The 17746-nt window shown below is 47.0% G+C and overlaps 3 protein-coding genes across 5 annotated transcripts; 2 read left to right on the forward strand and 1 right to left on the reverse strand.

The window, feature by feature from the left end:
- The first annotated feature begins 8 nt into the window (after positions 1-8).
- LOC133849536 (protein ELYS homolog) lies at positions 9-8485 on the forward strand. The gene is made up of 7 exons (XM_062285688.1): positions 9-330; positions 392-1717; positions 1777-1967; positions 2027-2836; positions 3685-7062; positions 7159-8002; positions 8074-8485. Exons 1-7 carry the CDS (start codon positions 213-215, stop codon positions 8133-8135), a joined length of 6729 nt encoding a protein of 2242 aa, XP_062141672.1. The 5' UTR covers positions 9-212; the 3' UTR covers positions 8136-8485.
- On the reverse strand, positions 8220-17597 carry LOC133849542 (hybrid signal transduction histidine kinase M). Of its 3 annotated transcripts, none has more exons than XM_062285699.1 (3): positions 17004-17597; positions 10878-11990; positions 8220-9779 (listed from the first exon to the last, which is right to left on the reverse strand). In XM_062285699.1, exons 2-3 carry the CDS (start codon positions 11824-11826, stop codon positions 8845-8847), a joined length of 1884 nt encoding a protein of 627 aa, XP_062141683.1. In that variant the 5' UTR covers positions 11827-11990; positions 17004-17597; the 3' UTR covers positions 8220-8844. The 3 variants fall into 3 exon arrangements, with proteins under 3 accessions (XP_062141683.1, XP_062141682.1, XP_062141681.1); XM_062285698.1 differs by lacking the exon at positions 17004-17597 and adding an exon at positions 14711-14899; XM_062285697.1 differs by lacking the exon at positions 17004-17597 and adding an exon at positions 13615-14111.
- Positions 15101-16690, forward strand: LOC133849547 (RNA polymerase II subunit A C-terminal domain phosphatase SSU72). The gene is made up of 3 exons (XM_062285705.1): positions 15101-15448; positions 15512-15770; positions 16104-16690. The coding sequence occupies exons 1-3, from the start codon at positions 15222-15224 to the stop codon at positions 16203-16205; spliced, it is 588 nt and encodes a 195-aa protein (XP_062141689.1). The 5' UTR covers positions 15101-15221; the 3' UTR covers positions 16206-16690.
- Positions 17598-17746: the final 149 nt, after the last annotated feature.

Below are 17746 nucleotides of genomic sequence, written 5' to 3' on the forward strand. Positions count from 1 at the left end.
GCTCTAGCAAGCAAAACAACAAAACAGCCGGGGCGCCCGGCATGTGTGCAAAAATGCCAAAACGAAGCGGCGAAGCAACAGAAACACAATTCACATTTTAACGTACAAATAACATTACACACACGCGATAAATATAATAGTTAGTGATTTGCAGCAGACATTGCTTGATGAACAACGAACAACAGTATAATATCAAATAGCAAGCAAAAATAATGGAGTGGTATGAAATTGAACTGGACGGCGGTCGAACTTGCAAATTTCCTGACTACTTAATACCCGGCTTCGCGGATCAGCAGCTGAGCAAGCAGCACAGCGAGCGCGGCGTCAGTGGTAAGTGTGTGTGGAATAGTTCTACTCGACAAGTGTGTATTTATGTATTTATTGCTGACAGCTGATTACATTGGCGGCATCATCAACGGCGGCAAATGGGGCTGGTTAACGCGTCGCCACGCAACGGACTCTACGTTGCTGATCTGTGCCCTGGCCGGCGGCGGTCTGGTTGCATCGCACACATTCTGGCGCGAGAACGAGAAGAGCGCGACTGGCGCGGAAGAGCGCTGCAGCATACGCTGTGTGGAGGAATTGTTTCCGGAGCAGGCACTTCATGACCGTGTACTGCTCGCCGTGTGCTTGGAGCTGGGCCATCACAAGACCGATGTGGCCATCTATACGCCAACGGACAGCCAAGTGCTGCGCTACATTGAGTTGCATCCCCTGGGCATTGCAGTGCGTTGCATGTCCTTCCTCAGCAAGACCAACTGCGTCTTGTCCCTGGCGAACAACTACGATGGCTGCCTTGCCTTGGGCACCGAGTCGGGCGTTGTACTGCTGCTGGATGTGATGGCCAAACAGGTGATCGAAAGTCGCAGCCAGGACATCATCTATCCCGCGGACAAGCAACTCCTGCGTGTCCCAGTGTGTCTGCGGCGCGTGCAGGACTTAACTTGGGTGACTGTGAATACGCTGATCAAGGAGTGTCGCAGCGAGGACACGCATCTGCTCATCCAACTGGAGTTGGCCAACCATAAGTCGCTTGTTACCAGCAGCATTTGCAGCCTGCTGCCGCTTGAGTTCATGTCCGGCTTCGCGGCCGGATTGGAAGATGGTCGCATACTGCTATATGATCTGAACCAGAAGACGGTGCTGTCACAGCTGCGGTTGCCCTCCAACGAACCGTCCGCGTCGGTGGAAAAGCTCTGCTATATACTGCCCCCGGATGATCCGAAGCCTGTCTTCTACATTTTTGCCGTGTACAATCAGGGCGGAGAGCAGTTGTTGAGCACGGTGCATGCGATCAACTTTAAGCACCGAGTGTCGCTCGATAATCGACAGAATTTTCTGCTGCGCGACTTTCAGCTGGCGGCGCCTCGTCTCCGTCTTCTGCTTGATGCATCGGTCAGCACTATGATCAACTGCACCACCGTCTCCAGCTATCCCACCGAAGATGCCAATAATGGCACTTTGCTGACCGTTGTCTGCTGGCACTCGCATAAGGATCAAAAGAACAAATTCATAGTGTTCGATGTGAATCAATGGTACAAGGATGAGATGCCCAGCCAGCCAGCGAGTCGCCACGAGCATCCGCACTATCTCTGTGGCTATCTGTTGAGTGGCGTGCACATGGGCTTAGCCTTCCAGCTGGACCCCAGCTCCGTTGTGCACTTTGCCTCGCTGCAGCGTCACGATGCCCACTTTTATCCCAATGCGCTGTCGTTCGGTAAGCTAAGAGAGTAAAGTTCTGCCCCTTCGGCTTTAGCTAAACCCTTTTCTTTTTAGAGTGCGAATTGCTCACCACGATTGGATGTCGTCGCTATGCTCATGTGGGCGTGCAGCGTCGCTTTCTGGGCTCTTTGTGCAGTCAGCGTGCGCGCGTCTTTCTCAATCCCGAGCCGTATCAGCTGGAGATCATGGCGCTGTGCCTCATGCCGCAGTTCTGCGAGCACAATCCCAATGCCAAGTTCTCCAAGGTAAGAAATCGGTTTACACTACCTTAACAATTTATAATATATAACTTGCGTTTCCTTAGCGCTCCATGTACGAACTGATTCTGTCTGTGGCCTTGGAGCACAATCGCATGGGACTGTTGAAGAGCTGTGTGCAGAGCTGTTTGGACGGCAGCTTCACGTGCAATATGCTGAGCACCACCAAGCTATCGCTTTCGATATTCAGCAATTGGCTGATGCGACGCGCCGCACAGATCAAGGAGCGCTGCTCGGAGCTCTGTCAGGGCATCTTCGAGCACGACGCTTATGCGTTGGATGAGCGCGAATGCGAAGAGTTTCAGGTGCTGAACACACAGCTCTTGCGACTTCAGCAGCTGCAGCAGTACATTCTGCAAATGGGCAAGAATTGTTTGGGGCCCGAGCTGTTGCAGGATCTCGAGAGCACAGCTCAAGCCTTGGGCATCCTTCACGAATTCCAAAGTGCGCTCTACTGGCTCATCGAGTGCCAACTGCTGCCGGACAACAACAGCAACGAACTCGAGCCGTTGCGCTTGGACTACGCCGAGCGTCGTCGCCTCCACAATCGGCGACTCTACATCGATGAGTTGGTTCAACAGCAGCAAAGTGAACTGCAGCTGCAGTTGGACAACTCGTTGTATCCACCGCAATCACTGCGCTCGCTGATGCATGTGCTTTTGCTCCCTGATGTCCAGTTGCAGCGCAAGCAGCAGCTGCTGCTCTATCTCCTGCTCGACTGGGATGCCATTCGAAGCAGCAACGAAGAGAACAACAGCAGCCAGCTCTTTGACAACTTTGTGCTCTCGTTCAACATCGATGAGTCCCTGGTGCGCTGCGTGCGCTCCTTTTGGCTGCTGGATCGTGATCAACTTGCGGTACGTGGCAAACATTATCCAGTATTTAGCTGACACTTGAATTAGTTTAAGCAGCAATTGTAGTTAATTTTCCTCTAGCTGGGGAACGAGTTTTTTAAGCTATCAAATTTTAAAGAAAACTTCTTGAGCTACAGCTTTGTTGTCGGTAATTTCGATAGCCTTAGTCTCCGAAACTGTTGTTTAATTTAAAACAATGAAAGACGGACTTTACTGTCGTTTGATTTAGAAAGGAAAGATTGAAATGTCATTTAGTTGTCAAATTTAAACTAGAAATTTAAAATTCAGTAAGGTGTTTTAAACGATAATTAACCAATCTAATCCCGTAAATTAGTTACGAGATTGGGGGTAAGCCAAGCTGATTACCCTTTAACAGTATTCAAATTAGGAATACCTTAACTTGGTAGAGGAATATCGAAGGAAAGGAAAATTTAATTAAATGAAAATTGTAGTTACAAGTTTACAATTTTGACCTGACTCTATAGTAAATGCTGCGAGTTTTTCTGAAGATATGAAACTAATTTGGGAAAATCGCTTTACTAGGGAGTTACTTTGAAGGCAATACTTACCAAGGCAGTAGAAGGAAAAAACGCTAGTGAGAAATTCAGAAGAGTTGATGAGCAGAGTTCGATCGAATGTCGAATGTCATCTGAGGGGAAAAGGGGACTATGATTACCTAGATGACTAGGGACAAAGTTGCTTACCTAAGGAAGTTATAATTATTATTATTTTATTGAAATAGCGAATACGATTCCTTATTACAATGAGATGACCCAAAGAGACTAAGGTCTTCAGGCTATGTTAGGAAGCATCTGACTAAATTTTCTCTCTCTCTCTCTCTTCCCCTCTAGGATGCGGTGGAGGAACTGTACCGCGGAGGCAGCCAAAGCTTTCAGTTTGCCGACTGGCAGACGAAGCTGCTGGTGGAATCGCTGCTCGCGGGTGGCGCTGCCAAGGAGGCGATGCAGGTGGTGGTGATGCCACCGGGACCGATCTCCGCACGGCTGAAACTGCGCGTCCTGCTGGATAACAACGATATTCCGCAGGCCTTCCATCACGCCCGCATCTGCGAGGATGAGAACGGACGTCCGCTGCTCGAGTACTTCTTCGAGCATTGCATACGACGTGGGATGTTCAAGGTGCTGGGCAGTCTCTGTCTGCGGGAGCACGAGGAGCAGCTGGTCTATCGGCTGTTGCGTCAGTGCAACACTCGCAAAACGGACTCGGTGCAGTTGATACTGCTGCTGAAGCGTTGCAAGTACATCGAGGCGGTGTCCTTCATGGACGAGGCGGCCGAGGCGCAGCGCCGACGCTCGACTCTCGGCGACAGCAGCGCAAGCGACGAGACGAGCACGTTGCTCTCCGCCTATCGCACCACCATGGCACCGGTGACGCAATCCATTGCCGGCACCTATTTCCGCATCCGAGATCGCCTCAATGGTCAGCAGCTGGGCAATTGCACCCCGGAGCCATTCAGTTGTCAGCTGGCCAAGCAGAATGTCACCGGCAAGGTGGGCGGCATCTTTCAGAGCTCCGCGCTGAGCGCCCATTGGGCCACCTTGGGCTATGCCAACGAACCGCGTCCCCTCAACAGCCACAACATGCCGTTTCTCCGCAACGCCGCTCAGGCGGCGAGCCAGGGGCCACTGCATCGCCGACGTTTTGTGCGTCCCACGCCGTATCAGTATGTGGAGAAGCGTCAGCTGGAGGTCGGACATCGTCAGTCGTCGCTGCAGTTGGCCAAGCGACGTCGCGTGATGGAGGGTGGCAAAATCTGGAACGATCTGGAGCAACTGAGCGAGGAGAGGGAACTGCAGCAGCAGCAGGAGGAGCAGCTGCAGCTGCACGATCCGCAGCAAGTTCTTGCGCTGCTGCAGCCGCCCGCCTATCTGCAGCTCAAGCCCAGCCAGCCACAGCTGGAGCAGCCGCAGCAGCAGAAGCAGCAGCAGCCGCTACCACAGCAATTCCCCCGACCGATAATTGTGAAGCGCAGGGTGTCGCCACTGTTGTTCCGGGAGCAACCGGAAACGCCGACGGCAACGGAGCGCCGAAGTTTCAGCTTCAAGCCACCCATTCAACTGGAGCAGGAGCGAGAGCGGGCGTTGGAACTGGAGCAGCAGCCGAATGGCGCCGAGGAGGATGATGTGCTCTTTATGGAAATCGAGTCGGAAGCGCCGTCACCGTCACCTTCTTCCTCCTCCTCCGACTCGTCCAACTCCGAGTACTTGTCGCCGCTGCCATCGGCCAATGTCTCGCTGCAAGTGGCGCGTCTCGAAGAGGACCCAGACCTGGACCAGCAGCAGCCACGGGAGACGCGCCTGGAGGTGGAACTGCCGAAGCAGCGTTCGCTGATGGGTCCGCCACCAAGTGGACCACAATCGCGCAGCAGCCTGCATCAGGAGCAGAGCAGCAGCGGTTTCGGGAGCTTTGCCAGCATTCAGACGGGCAGCAGTGCCTCCGTCTCGCTGCTGAACACCTTTGTGCCGCCTGTTTGCTCCTCGAAGATGTGCGAGGTGCAGTCGGGACTGCAGATGACCACGCCCAGTGTCAGCAGCTCTTTGATGGGCAGTCACTACGTGAAGATCTCGGAGCGGACAACGATTTGTGGCGATATCGAGGAGCCTAGCGTCGTGGAGTCTCCCATGCCCGCAGCTTCGCTCTGGTCGGCGCCTCCCGCAGCAGCAGCGGCTGCTGCAGCTCACCCGGGCGTGGTGCGTCTGCTGGACACCACGCTGGGCATGTCCAGCTATGATGTGACAGCTATGGAGCAAGCAGCGCCCCAATCGCCAATGGAAACCATTGATCTCGGAGATGACGACGATACTGAAGATGATGATGTTGAAATGCAGCAGGAGGAGAATGATCGGGAGCAGGAGGAACCTGCGGCTCAAGAAGATGGGGATGCGGAGGAGGAGCACAGCTCCCGTTCTCGTTCCCGCTCCCGCTCCAGCAGCGTAGAGCAGATAGACGACGAGGAGGACGAGCCCAATGCCCTGGACTACAATCGCGCCTCGCCTAGCTACAGCATCAGCAGCGAGCTCTCGGACATGTCATCCACGGACCTGGTGACTTCCCTGCCCTCCGACGTACGTCAAGATGCGCCCGTCTACTCCATTGTGGTGGAGTCGACCAACTCGATAACCACCTCACGCTCACCCACTTCGCACACGCCCACCTCCTTCCTGCCCAGCGACACGAATGTCTCGCAGAATTCGAGTCCGCGAGCTCCGCACGGTGGCGCCGGCGATGGCACCTTGTATAGGGCCAACAGCTTGGAGACGGTCGATGATTTGGACACCACGAAGGGTTCGCTCGAGGAGGATGACGACGTGGATGAGGAGGATGAGTGCGTGATTGCCTTAGACGGCACCGAGGTGCGTGGATATGTGGCCAGACCGGAGCCCGTTCCCGCCTGCAGCAGTGCCGAACTCTTTGCCTTTAAGCAGAGCGACGATGCCGGCGGCATCGCTAGCGGAGAGCAGGGCGCGGGGCAAGAGGAGCAGGGAGCTGGTTGCCCATCGTTGGGCGCCACGGCCAACAGCGACTCTGTGCAGGCGTATACCATCAATCTGGACAGCAGCGAGCCAGCAGAGTCGTCAGGTATTCCCCCGGTAGCTGCTGCCACTTCCGAAGAAGCTGGCGACAACAACAGTCGGGACTCGGTGGCCACAGTGGCTAAAGTGCAGCTGAAGGATGATGCGGAAGTAGCTGAAGAAGTACAGGTAGAAGAAATGGAAGTGGACGCATCGGTGCAACTGGACTCGGATGTGGAGATTGTGGAGCCAGATGAGGTGTTCAATGACAGCCTGCGTCTAGAAGTATCTGACAACGAGGAGGAGCAAGCGCAACCTCATCAAGAGAGTAAGGAGAAGTCCGAGTTCTCGCCAAAGCAGCTAGATATCCCGAAGGAAGCTCCCCAAGTCAAACAGTCGTCCTCTGAGCCAGAACCCGAACGGGTAACGGAGGTAGAAGTGGAGCCAGCACCGGTATTGGAAGTGGAGCCACAACCCGAAGTAGAAGCGGACCCACAACCGGAGGTAGAAGTAGAGCCAGAACAGGAGGTGGAGGCGGAGCCAGAACCCGAAATTGAAGCGCAGCCACAGCCGAAGGTAGAAGCGGAGCCAGAACCGGTATTGGAAGTGGAGGCACAACCCGAGGTAGAAGCGGAGCCAGAAACGGAGATAGAAGCACAGCCGGAACCCGAGGTAGAAGCGGAGCCAGAGCCGGAGGTAGAAGCAGAGCCAGAACCGGAGATAGAAGCAAAGCCAGAACCGAAGATTGAAGCAAAGCCACAGCCGGAGATTGAAGCAAAGCCACAGCCGGAGTTGGAAGCGGAGCCACAACCAGATCCCATGGTTAGCAGGCTGCGAACGCGACGCAGTGTATCGGGCACACCACCGCCGGTGGAGCGCAGGAGCACACGTCTGCGCAGCACGGGCAATTTGTCCGTCGACACAACGCCCAATCGCGCCAGTCCACTGACGCTCCAGGGAAGACGTCGCAGCAGCCTGGCCAATGAGGATCTGGCGGAGTCCCCGCAAAATGCACGGGACAGTCCGAATAGCGTCGCCTCGTTGCCCTCCACGCATCGCATGCGTTTGCGCAGCTCGGATTCGAACTCCAACATCACGGCAATGGAGACAACGAGCGAGTTGACGAAACGTGACTTACGTGCCGGTTCCATGCCACCAATGCCCACATCCTCGACCTCCACCGGAGCGGTGTTGACGCCCAAGCGACGCCAGAAGCTGCTGCCAAAGCCACTCGAGGCGATTCAGGAGAATGCCGCGTTGTCGTCGTCGTCTTCGCCACGCACTCGATCTCGCACCCAGCTCAATCAGCCGAGCCCAACCGAAGAGGAGGAGCCAGAAGAGGAGACGGGCGACAGCAAACGACGCACGGCACGATCCCAGAGCGAACCGCACGACAGGTTAACCGATAAACGCCCTCAGCCAGCATTGGCCTCACGCAAACGTGGTCGAAAGTCCAGCGTGGAGTTGGAGTCGCAACCAGAAGTTCCACCAGACACGATTGCGACACCGTCACCCGCTCGTGTTTTGCGCACCAGACGTCGCACCTTGGACTTGGCGACCGGCGAACCAAAGAGCACGAGCTCATCCCCAGTTCCTGTTTCTGTTCCTGCAGCCAAAGCAGCGCCCCGCACACCAGGTAAAGATCGGAGATCAGGCTTTTTTTAACTACATTCTAAAATTCCGATTTTTGTTCTCTTTTTCTTGCAGTCAACGAGGCTAGCGTGCCACCCAAGAAACGCGGTCGCCCCTTGAAGAATCCGCCTCCATAGGATTATTAAATACTATACTATATATATATATACATATGTTTTGGATATATTGAAGCCACATTATCAATGAAGCAGATGCCCACATTATTTTTTTGCAATTATTTCACATGAAAATTTCAACACTTGTTAACGGTCATTTAATAGCGATGTTCACACAGTTATCGATAACTCAAGCAACATTCATGATGTGATCGATAAGCGCCGATAAATCGTTGCGTGTTGCCGTCAGTTAACATTTCAAGTTTATCGTTATACAAATTCAATTGAAGGTTTCGAAATTAATTAGTAACTAAATGGAACTTCTATTTGCGATCGATGTATTGCAATAATAAATATTATTTTGGCATGTTTTTTTCTCTCTCGTTAAATAATTCGTACGATAAATTGAAGATTTTGTGCTTTAAATATAAATATATGTTAACCAAAAAAAAAGTGATTTTACATTATAATGTGTTAAACTGCTTCCAATAACAACTATTAAGGCACCTTAAAACACATTTGCTTTCGGAATTTTCGTTTCGTTTCTTGATTCCAATTACACTTTATAATAACATGAAGATTTCAAGATTTTGTGATCGTTGGGTTATGCGCACTAAATATAAATAAATGGAATGACAAAAAAAAATGATTACAGCTATGTACAGATATTTACAATAGTTGGCAAGAAGAGGACAGAACTTAAAAGCTAAAGCTTAATTCGTATTTTGTATTAGACGAGTGTCGAGAGTTCGTGCAGCGAAATGTTTGTGATGTTGCTCATGTCCAGCGTCGGGGGAATCCCCGGACTGACCGAACCGCTGAGCTCGCGTCCCAAAAGACAGCTGCCATTGGCCGTCGTGGTGGCCACGATGCCAACGCCAATGTTGATGGGCTTCGGCGTTGGCGGCGTCGCCGTTGCCGGACGCACAAGGAACGGAGGCGCTGTGGCTGGAATGGCGCCAGCTGCGCAGAGCAGCGGATTGAAGCTGCCATGCGAATGATTTGGCGACACCGGCGTCACCGAGGTGGGATGATGATGATGCAGCAGCGAGTGATGCAACACTTGAGCTTGAGGATGCGACGACTGTGACGTCTGCTGATGGTAGAACTGAACGGGCGGCGGGAGCTGGGTGAGCGATGATGGGGTAAGCGGGGCAATGGGACTGCGATAGCTGATGGTCTTCTCCTTCTGCCACACAAACACGTTGTGCACCATGGCGCCGCCACAGAACACAATCCCAACACCGATGAGCACGCTCGTGATGATCGCCGGCGTCGAATGGAAGTGATTGAATGTGTACAGTATGATGCCGGTGAGAAAAACAGGGATCGAGATGAAGAAACCGCTGACGGCGCACGTTCGACTGGCACTCGACTTCTCCAGGTACTTGTTGTCCCGGCCATCGAACATCGGCGAGCGGAGCAGCTTCACGGCGAACAGGAACTGTATGGCACAGACGAGCAGGCAGCAGAGATTCAGCGAGAGCGACAGAGCGCAGAGGGCCAATGTCACATCGTAGACGATGATGAAGTCCTCGTTGTTGCTGTTGCTGATCGTATTGATGTTGCTGCTGCTGCTGCTGCTCCGGCTCAGCGCCTCCTCGCGACTGTTTGGCGAGATCTTCAGCAGAAAGATGAGCGACAGCAAGGCCAACAAGAGCGATACTGAAAAGAGAGTTCAAATACATTTTTATTAGCGAACAAGTAAGAAAGTGGAGATACCAGCGGTATTATTTCTAATATATACCATAATCTATATATGGTATATTCAAAATATACCACATTTTCGGGTAATTCATTATTATTATTAAGTAGAGAATGTCTCCTGATACCGATTACCAACTATAAAAGAGTAAATATAGTGATTAAACTGTTCCCTAGAAATGTTCCTAAAATATAACAATTTAATGTACAGCATTAAATTATACTGAACTATGCCATAGACTATGCTTTGATATATTAATAAATTACAACATTTAAAATATACCATAGAATGCAAATTATACATTTGGTATATTAGTATAGTATTACATTCAAAAAATACCATTAATTGCAAAATATATCAAATTATTAATTTAACTTTTTACAGTGTCAAATCTGTCTACCTTTCCCTAGAGATGTTCTTCTACATTGGAGTCAATCCGCTTTGTTTGAAACAATATTTTAAGATCTTGGTCTCGACTGGTGTGCTCGACTGTGAAATACCCGACACCCATTGTGACCAAGCAAAAGTGCAGGATTCATTTTAAAATATATCAAATTAATATAGGCAAAATGCTACAATTGGTATATCGATTGCAGACAATTATGTAACAGATGGAAGGAGCCATAAAACGTCGACTACAACGGAATTTTAGTTGCTTTGACTGTACTTTGTGGTATATTTTGAACGTAGTACTATACCAATATACCAAATATAGCCTTCGGTATATTTTTTTTGTATTTTGTTCTAGTTGTATTTTTTTTTAATCTATCAAGATAAATTCTTACTTTGGCTTGTTGATTATACGATCAACCTCAAATTCTCTTGAATGTATAGTATTTTTAAAGTTCTATACTACAAGGATATACCAAATATAGCATTTGGCATATTTTAGTATTTTCTAAAGTTAATATGAAAAGGCTTTTCCCTGTCTCAACCTTTGTTCTCCATTCTCATTTCTCAGTTTCCCAAATGCTTTAAGTTTCTTGCTTCGAATATCAAACTAAATGCTATGAATTACTAAAAATGAATTCTCGATTTCTTAATCTCAGTATTATTACCCAGACAAAGCAATCCTAGGCTGGTGAGAACTTCGCGTGGTCCTGGTCCATGTTTGGTTGTCTTTAAACTGCTGCCAAAGTTGTTGTTATTGTTGATGTTGGTGTTGTTGTTGTTGTTGAACTGACTGTAATTGTGCAGCGTGTTGTTGTTGTTGTTGGTGGCGGTGCTGAGCATGCTGTGATTGCTGTGATTGGCAATCAGTTGCTGTTGCTGTCCCGCTGCTTGCAATTGCTGCTGTTGCTGCTGCTGATGTTGCTGTTGTTGTTGATGTTGCTGCTGGAACTGCAAGTGCAACTGATTGTTGCTGCTGCTGCTGTTGCTCGCGAGCATGTGTTGATTGGTGTACGTATGATGATGATGCAGACTGTTGTTGTTGTTGATGTTGTTGTTGCTGATGCTGATGTTGTTGCTGTTGCCATTGGGCGTGAGCGGAGTGAGGGGCTTCATTGGCGGCATCAGCGTTGGCATTGTGGCAATGTTGAGCAGGTTGCTCGTGTTGTTGCCACGTGCCACATTGCCGCCGCTGCACGTCGAAGCGTTCAGCGCACTGATGTTCAACGGCTGCGGCGGTCGCAGGTGAATGTTGCGTGCCGTGCTTGCCACAGCTGCTGGCGTTGGTGACGTCGCTCCCGTAGCAGCAGCAACATTGGCGGTGGCATTGCCAACTGCAGCTGGGCTGCTGCTCCCCCCGTTGCAGCCGTTGCCGCCTCCTGCTGCCGTCGTCGTTGAGGGTGTGTTGTTATTACTGCTGCTGTTGCTGCTCGCAGTGCTGCTGTTGTTGTTGCTGTTGATGTTGTTGTTGCTGTTGCAATTGCTTGTGGTGCGCAGCAGCTGGCCATTGGTGGTGGCAACAGCAACAGCAGTTGTTCCTGACGTCGCTGTCGCCGTCGCTGTCGACGTCGCTGTCGCTGTCGCATTGCTCGTCGCATTCGAGGCGTGTTTCAGCATTTCCTGTGTCCGCTGCCCGCTCGCTGCGCTGCTTCGAAATTTGAATTGGGGTGAGGCACCTGCTACTTTTTATGCTCGCTGGCTGGCTGGCTGGCTGCTACTCCTACTCCTCGTGATCCATGGATGGTTCACATAATGAATACCTGCCACGGACAGCGTTGCAACTGCAACCAAAAAATTAATTCACACAAATTAGTTTCCTTTCAAAAGTATGTATCAATTTATTTAAGAACAACTAAACGAAATAAATCAAATAATACTATATTACTAGAAAAAATTAAAAATATTTGTATATACATATAGTAGTATATATAGTAGTATATAACTAAGGAAATACTTTATAAATATTGTAGTATCAACGTTGAGAAATTGTGATTTACTAGAGAAGAGATATTATTATAGTTTCCGCATAGAAAAGGGAAGGGATAATGGCGAGCATAGTTAAAAGTTCTACGAGCAGGAAAATTCCTAGAGATCCTGATCTATTTTACCATTAGACTCTGAATATAAACATGGTTCTACGGTTAGTAATAGAAGCAAGGTTAAGACCTTCTAAATTATTGTATGAAATTTTAAATAAATCACATTTGAATTTTAAACTGTTTATCAAATAAAATAAATTTCTATTTTTTAATTAAATTCTATAAATTTATAAATTTGTTATTTCATAATTACTATAGTATTCCTTTTTTTAAATATATGTAGTAAATAAAAGGAAATAACTCTTTTTAATTATTTTTGTAATAAAAATTCCAATTGAATCTTTAGTTCTTATGTTTATTTTAAGAAAAGTTTCAAAATACATTTTGCAATTTCATAAATATATCGCAATTTGTATATTAATCTTCAACTTCTGGACACCAAAAAAGAGATCAATATCTATTATTCTTGAGAAAAAAGTAGGTGACTAAATCTTTCAGTGGAATTGAATTTGTTGTTGACACTTTTGTTGTATATATTTTATCAAAGGAATTACGTCTTTAATCTAATAAAAAAATATTTTGTTGAAAGAACAAAATTGATGATGGAAATATGAAAGAAAAATACATTTTAAAAATATAAATTTTTGAGCTCTTTGGTATAATTTTTAAAGTAGAATAAATTAAGTTATGAAAATAGTAATTTTTTGATCTCTTTGGTATAATTTGTGTAGTAGAAGAAAGTCAGTTAGATTACTTTATATAGTGTAGTCACTTTATACTCTCACTATATGCTGCATTCTTAGTAAAGTCAATTATGAAGAGTTTTAGCGAAAAACAGTTGTATAGATTGTTGTTGCAGCGGGTTGCAAAGGTTATTGCCACAGCAGCTTTTCACACGCCACAATTAGAGAAGTTCCCACGAGGCGAATGCTCGCTGCAGGGCAGTGTAAGCGGGGAGAGTGAATGGCAATTGTGAGCTGAAGCAGGTGCAGCAATAATAACACGATAGCATAGCTTTGGAGTCCTTGGCACATTTAGCTGGAAAGCACAAGCAAATCAGCATTTTCCATTATGTGCTACTCTGCACAAGAGCGCACACAAATGGGGTATATCAGCTGACAAACGCAGCTGCCACATACTGCACACAAAAAGGGTAACGACGCGTCGGTCAGCGTCGTTGTACTCAGCAGTGGGAGGGAGGGGGATCAAATTTGCAAACGAGCATAAACACACATGCACATGTACACACACACACACACACACACGCGAATTATTGCATCCGATATTTAGACAAAGTCAAAATGCATTTTGGCAAGTCATCGTTATCGTTTTTGTTGTGAGCGAGAGTGGGAAAGAATTGATTTACCTTTTCGATTTAATTGAGGCTCCTCGCATGTCACATTTGCATTGAAGATGCAATCAATACTTTTGTGTGTTTTGAAGAATGCACAATTAGAATGCAATGGCTGTTTGGATTAAGCCGAGATTAGAGCCAACGCAGCGGCATCCCGTCTAGAGAGACAGAGAGAGAGAGTAGTGGCCAATCAACTGCGACGACGCCAAAGCAAAACAAATGCCAAACACACACAAGCACGCACGCACACACACACACACGAACGAAAGATCGCGAGAGAGTTTGTTCGGAATGAAGCTGGAAGCCGAAGTCGATGTTGGAATGTGACCACAGCGAGCCGGGCGACAAGTGAACGATGAGCGATCGCGATCTCGAGTGACAAGACAAACAACGACTATCAGTCGCCGTTGCGGTCAGCTTGCTTGGTGGACGAAGTCGATGTGGGCATGAAAGTCGAAGTGGAAGTCGAAGCAGGGTTCGATATCAGTCGTTGGTTCTAGCCGCAGGCGTTGCCACTATTCGCATAACCAGTTAACAACGAAGGGAATGAGACAGATAGACCGAAAGACACAGAGAGAAACAGAGACGCTAAAAAAAACAAACAGAGACGCGGCGATTGCCTTTCTGTCTGCATGTGTGTGTGTCTGTGCTTGTGTGCGGAATATTGGCTGGAAAAAGCGGTTCATAGAGAGGCGACTGTGCAACAAACTAAATAACCTGTCTATGCTGCACATCTGCATTTATAACGCGCTCTCTGTCTCTCTCTCTCTTTCTCGGTCGCTCGTATGTATGTGTGACAGGTATTGGGATAACTGTATGTGTGTGTGCATGTTGGGCTTCAACTTGCTAAGCCGCATTCCACAAGCGCCGTCTGGATCGGGACTGGGGAAAAGGGAGCGCGCGCGCGCGCTCTTTTGCATTTGGAGCTCAGGAGCTTCGGTGCTACAGAAACTTGCCACATAACAACATTATGTGGCTCGCCTTTGGGCACATGCCAAATATTTTACACATGTCCACCATGCTTACAAACTCAATGCTCTATTAAAACTATTTTTCCTTTGCACATCAGTATCTTATAAATGTTTCACTGATAATATTAATAATTTACTTTGTGTTTTTTGTTTTGTAAGTTGCCGCCCGCTTCACTTGAGAAAAACGTTACGTTTGTAGTTGCCGTACGTGGTGCAGGGCTGCCGGATCTGCTGCATGGTGGCAACGCCACATCGAGTGTGACCAGTTGGTGTTCAAGTGCGCGTATTCGTACAGTGACGGTATATTTCGAGTAGATTCTTAAGGTAGCCAAAGATTGATAGTATTGAAAATAATTTGTTAATTAGTAATGTTATAATGTTTATGTTATAAAGTACACATTTTAAAATTTTTAATGGACCCCGTACGTAAAACTTTTAAAATAATAATTCAAATCCACAGCAACTTCTGTATATTAAAGCATCGATACATCTTTGTGTTATCGATGAATCTCCACCTCTAGCTACTACCACCATCACTATCGTCATTCTGCTCGAAATTGTCCCTCAAATTTAGAGATTTTTATTTTATTTATTGGATTGTTGTTAATATAGAAGCGTAAACGAATTGCCACTGCCAAAATATAGAATATGACTGACCCGAGCAAATTGTCCGTTGCTGTGGTCTGTTCATCGAACATGAATCGCTCCATGGAGGCGCACAATTTCCTAGCGAAAAAGGGCTTCAACGTGCGCTCCTATGGCACCGGTGAACGGGTCAAGTTGCCCGGCATTGCCTTCGACAAGCCGAATGTTTACGAATTCGGCACCAGCTACGAGCACATCTATCGCGACTTGGAGTCCAAAGACAAGGAATTGTAAGTGCACCATCATCCTCCTCCTCTTGCAGCATCATAACTTTTTGTTTTCTTCTTCGGCAGTTACACACAGAACGGTTTGCTGCACATGCTCGACCGTAATCGGCGCATTAAGAAATGCCCCGAACGCTTTCAAGAGACCAAAGAACAATTTGATATTATCATTACGGTGGAGGAGCGAGTCTACGATCTGGTTGTGCTTCACATGGAGTCTATGGCTGCCGTCAACAATCGGCCCGTTCACGTACTCAACGTGGATGTCGTGGACAACTCTGAGGATGCATTGATGGGTGCATTTCTAATTACGGACATGCTTAATCTGGTAAGTTCGAATCAACATATATTTGTATGTATTATATATACCCGATCCTCCCGCTAATGAAGCAGGGTATACTGACTGAGTGCCAGTTGTCACCTTGATAATCCCCATGTTATTAATATATCATTGTATTATTATTTATTTGAAATGGAATTTAGTTTGTCATTATGTTTAAGTCATAATATACATAGATGTGCATCGATTTGTATTTTTAATTACTAAGAAACAATTCGTTTTCATTAACATACTTAAACAAACCCTAACAGGAACTAATATTATATTAGGTTAAAAGATAAAATAAATAGAATGCTAATTGAAAATTGTCTGCTTTCCCAGATGGCTAAATCAAACGATATCGATAACGACATCGATGAGATGATACAGGAGTTTGAGGAGCGACGAAATCGGGTGATCCTGCACTCGGTGCTCTTTTACTGACAGCCGAGGTTTGGTCACGTCACACTTCCAAACAATCACCTGCGTTCTATAACAACATCATCAACAACAACAACAACAAGAAATCATTGCAATCATCGACACAACAACAAAAGATACATAAATGAGACGATTGCGCTTATTGAAATGATCGAGACTATGAGAATTGTAAATAGGAAGAGCAACTCGATTAATGTCGTCAACAACAACAGCAACAACAACATACATACATGTTGAGCTTAAGACAGCACTATACTAAAGTCGAATTTGCAAAAGCGATACAATAAAATTGTAATACTATGTGTTTAATGCATGTGCTATATATACATATATATGTATATAGACGTGGCTTTACGACTCTTGTCCTACACAAAACAAAATCGTCGTGCGTGCTAAAAGAAACAAATGAATTAATGTAATTTTATCTTGTTCTCTTCGTTTATTCCTAGTTTGACTGTAAATATAATACAAAAGAACTACACACACATGTTTGGGCATGTCCAATGGCTTATAATGGCACTACAACAAATCCCACATGATCCGCATTATTTACCGATTTACCGATATCAACTACTGCGACCCCTTCTCATAACATTTTAATATCATTTCGATTTGAAGGCTCAACATGCATTGTGCATTAGTGGCAGGGTTGCCGCATTTCGTTTATTATTTACCCTTCAAATTATCCAATTTCTATTTTCCGCTCAAATAGTTATTTCTTTATGTATGTATTTCATTTTAACTATTTTCCGTTACGATTGAGGGTAACACTGATTACGAGTGCCGTGAGACTCCACTCACCTGTTGTTGTCTACTTGTCTGTTGAGTATCTGGTGAAGCAACCCTGCTGATAAGCGATAAGCGCAGTCTTGGGCATCATCCAGCCGAGTGTTTGCCGTGTGTATTTGTGTGCATGTGTGTATGTGTGTGAATCACCAGCTTTCGAAAAAGACCTCTAAAAATCCTCTGTTGGTGGTAATCGTTGTTGTAGTATTTCTCTGATAGCGCCCCATTGGCATTGCATGATTTTGCAATACACACTCATCTACGTGTGTGTGCTGAGAGAACTAGTCACGCACTAGCTACTTTGTAGATAGCCATGGACTAATGCATACATATGTATGTATTGCAGCTTGCGGAACATCAACAATTATTTGCTTGCTTTTGTATAGCACATGTTATATAGAGGGGCACTTGGGTCTTGACATTGCTAGGCCTATGTAAATGTGTAATCGCAAGCATGACGTACCATTTTCTCGTATGTTTTTTATATAAATTTCAAATTATAATTTGTGGTAACACTGGCCACGCTCTCTTACGCGTGTGTGTGTGCGGGCGTCTCTATGCACATGAGAGAAACCGGCGAATATCAAATGTTTGTGTGCTCTTTTCGACTGCTGCTAACATTATAGTTGTAACAGTGTTGTTGCTTTTGGTAGTGTTGTTGGCATTGCCCATTGTCGCAGTCGCTGCCTCTGCTGCCGTCCAAGTCGCTGCTTCATGTACGCTGCGTAAATTTACTCTAGCGCATTCGCGCTGCGATC

The sequence above is a fragment of the Drosophila sulfurigaster genome, chromosome X (assembly GCF_023558435.1).
Source record: "Drosophila sulfurigaster albostrigata strain 15112-1811.04 chromosome X, ASM2355843v2, whole genome shotgun sequence".
In the NCBI taxonomy this organism is placed as follows: Eukaryota; Metazoa; Arthropoda; class Insecta; order Diptera; family Drosophilidae; genus Drosophila; species Drosophila sulfurigaster.

Coding starts and splice junctions, on each gene's coding strand:
- LOC133849536 (XM_062285688.1), top strand. CDS start 213: ATGGAGTGGTATGAAATTGAACTGGACGGCGGTCGAACTTGCAAATTT. Junction 1,968..2,026: donor CCAATGCCAAGTTCTCCAAG/GTAAGAAATCGG, acceptor GCGTTTCCTTAG/CGCTCCATGTACGAACTGAT. Junction 2,837..3,684: donor TGGATCGTGATCAACTTGCG/GTACGTGGCAAA, acceptor CTTCCCCTCTAG/GATGCGGTGGAGGAACTGTA.
- LOC133849542 (XM_062285699.1), bottom strand. CDS start 11,826: ATGCTGAAACACGCCTCGAATGCGACGAGCAATGCGACAGCGACAGCG. Junction 9,780..10,877: donor CCTAGGATTGCTTTGTCTGG/GTAATAATACTG, acceptor CTCTCTTTTCAG/TATCGCTCTTGTTGGCCTTG.
- LOC133849547 (XM_062285705.1), top strand. CDS start 15,222: ATGACTGACCCGAGCAAATTGTCCGTTGCTGTGGTCTGTTCATCGAAC. Junction 15,449..15,511: donor GAGTCCAAAGACAAGGAATT/GTAAGTGCACCA, acceptor CTTCTTCGGCAG/TTACACACAGAACGGTTTGC. Junction 15,771..16,103: donor TTACGGACATGCTTAATCTG/GTAAGTTCGAAT, acceptor CTGCTTTCCCAG/ATGGCTAAATCAAACGATAT.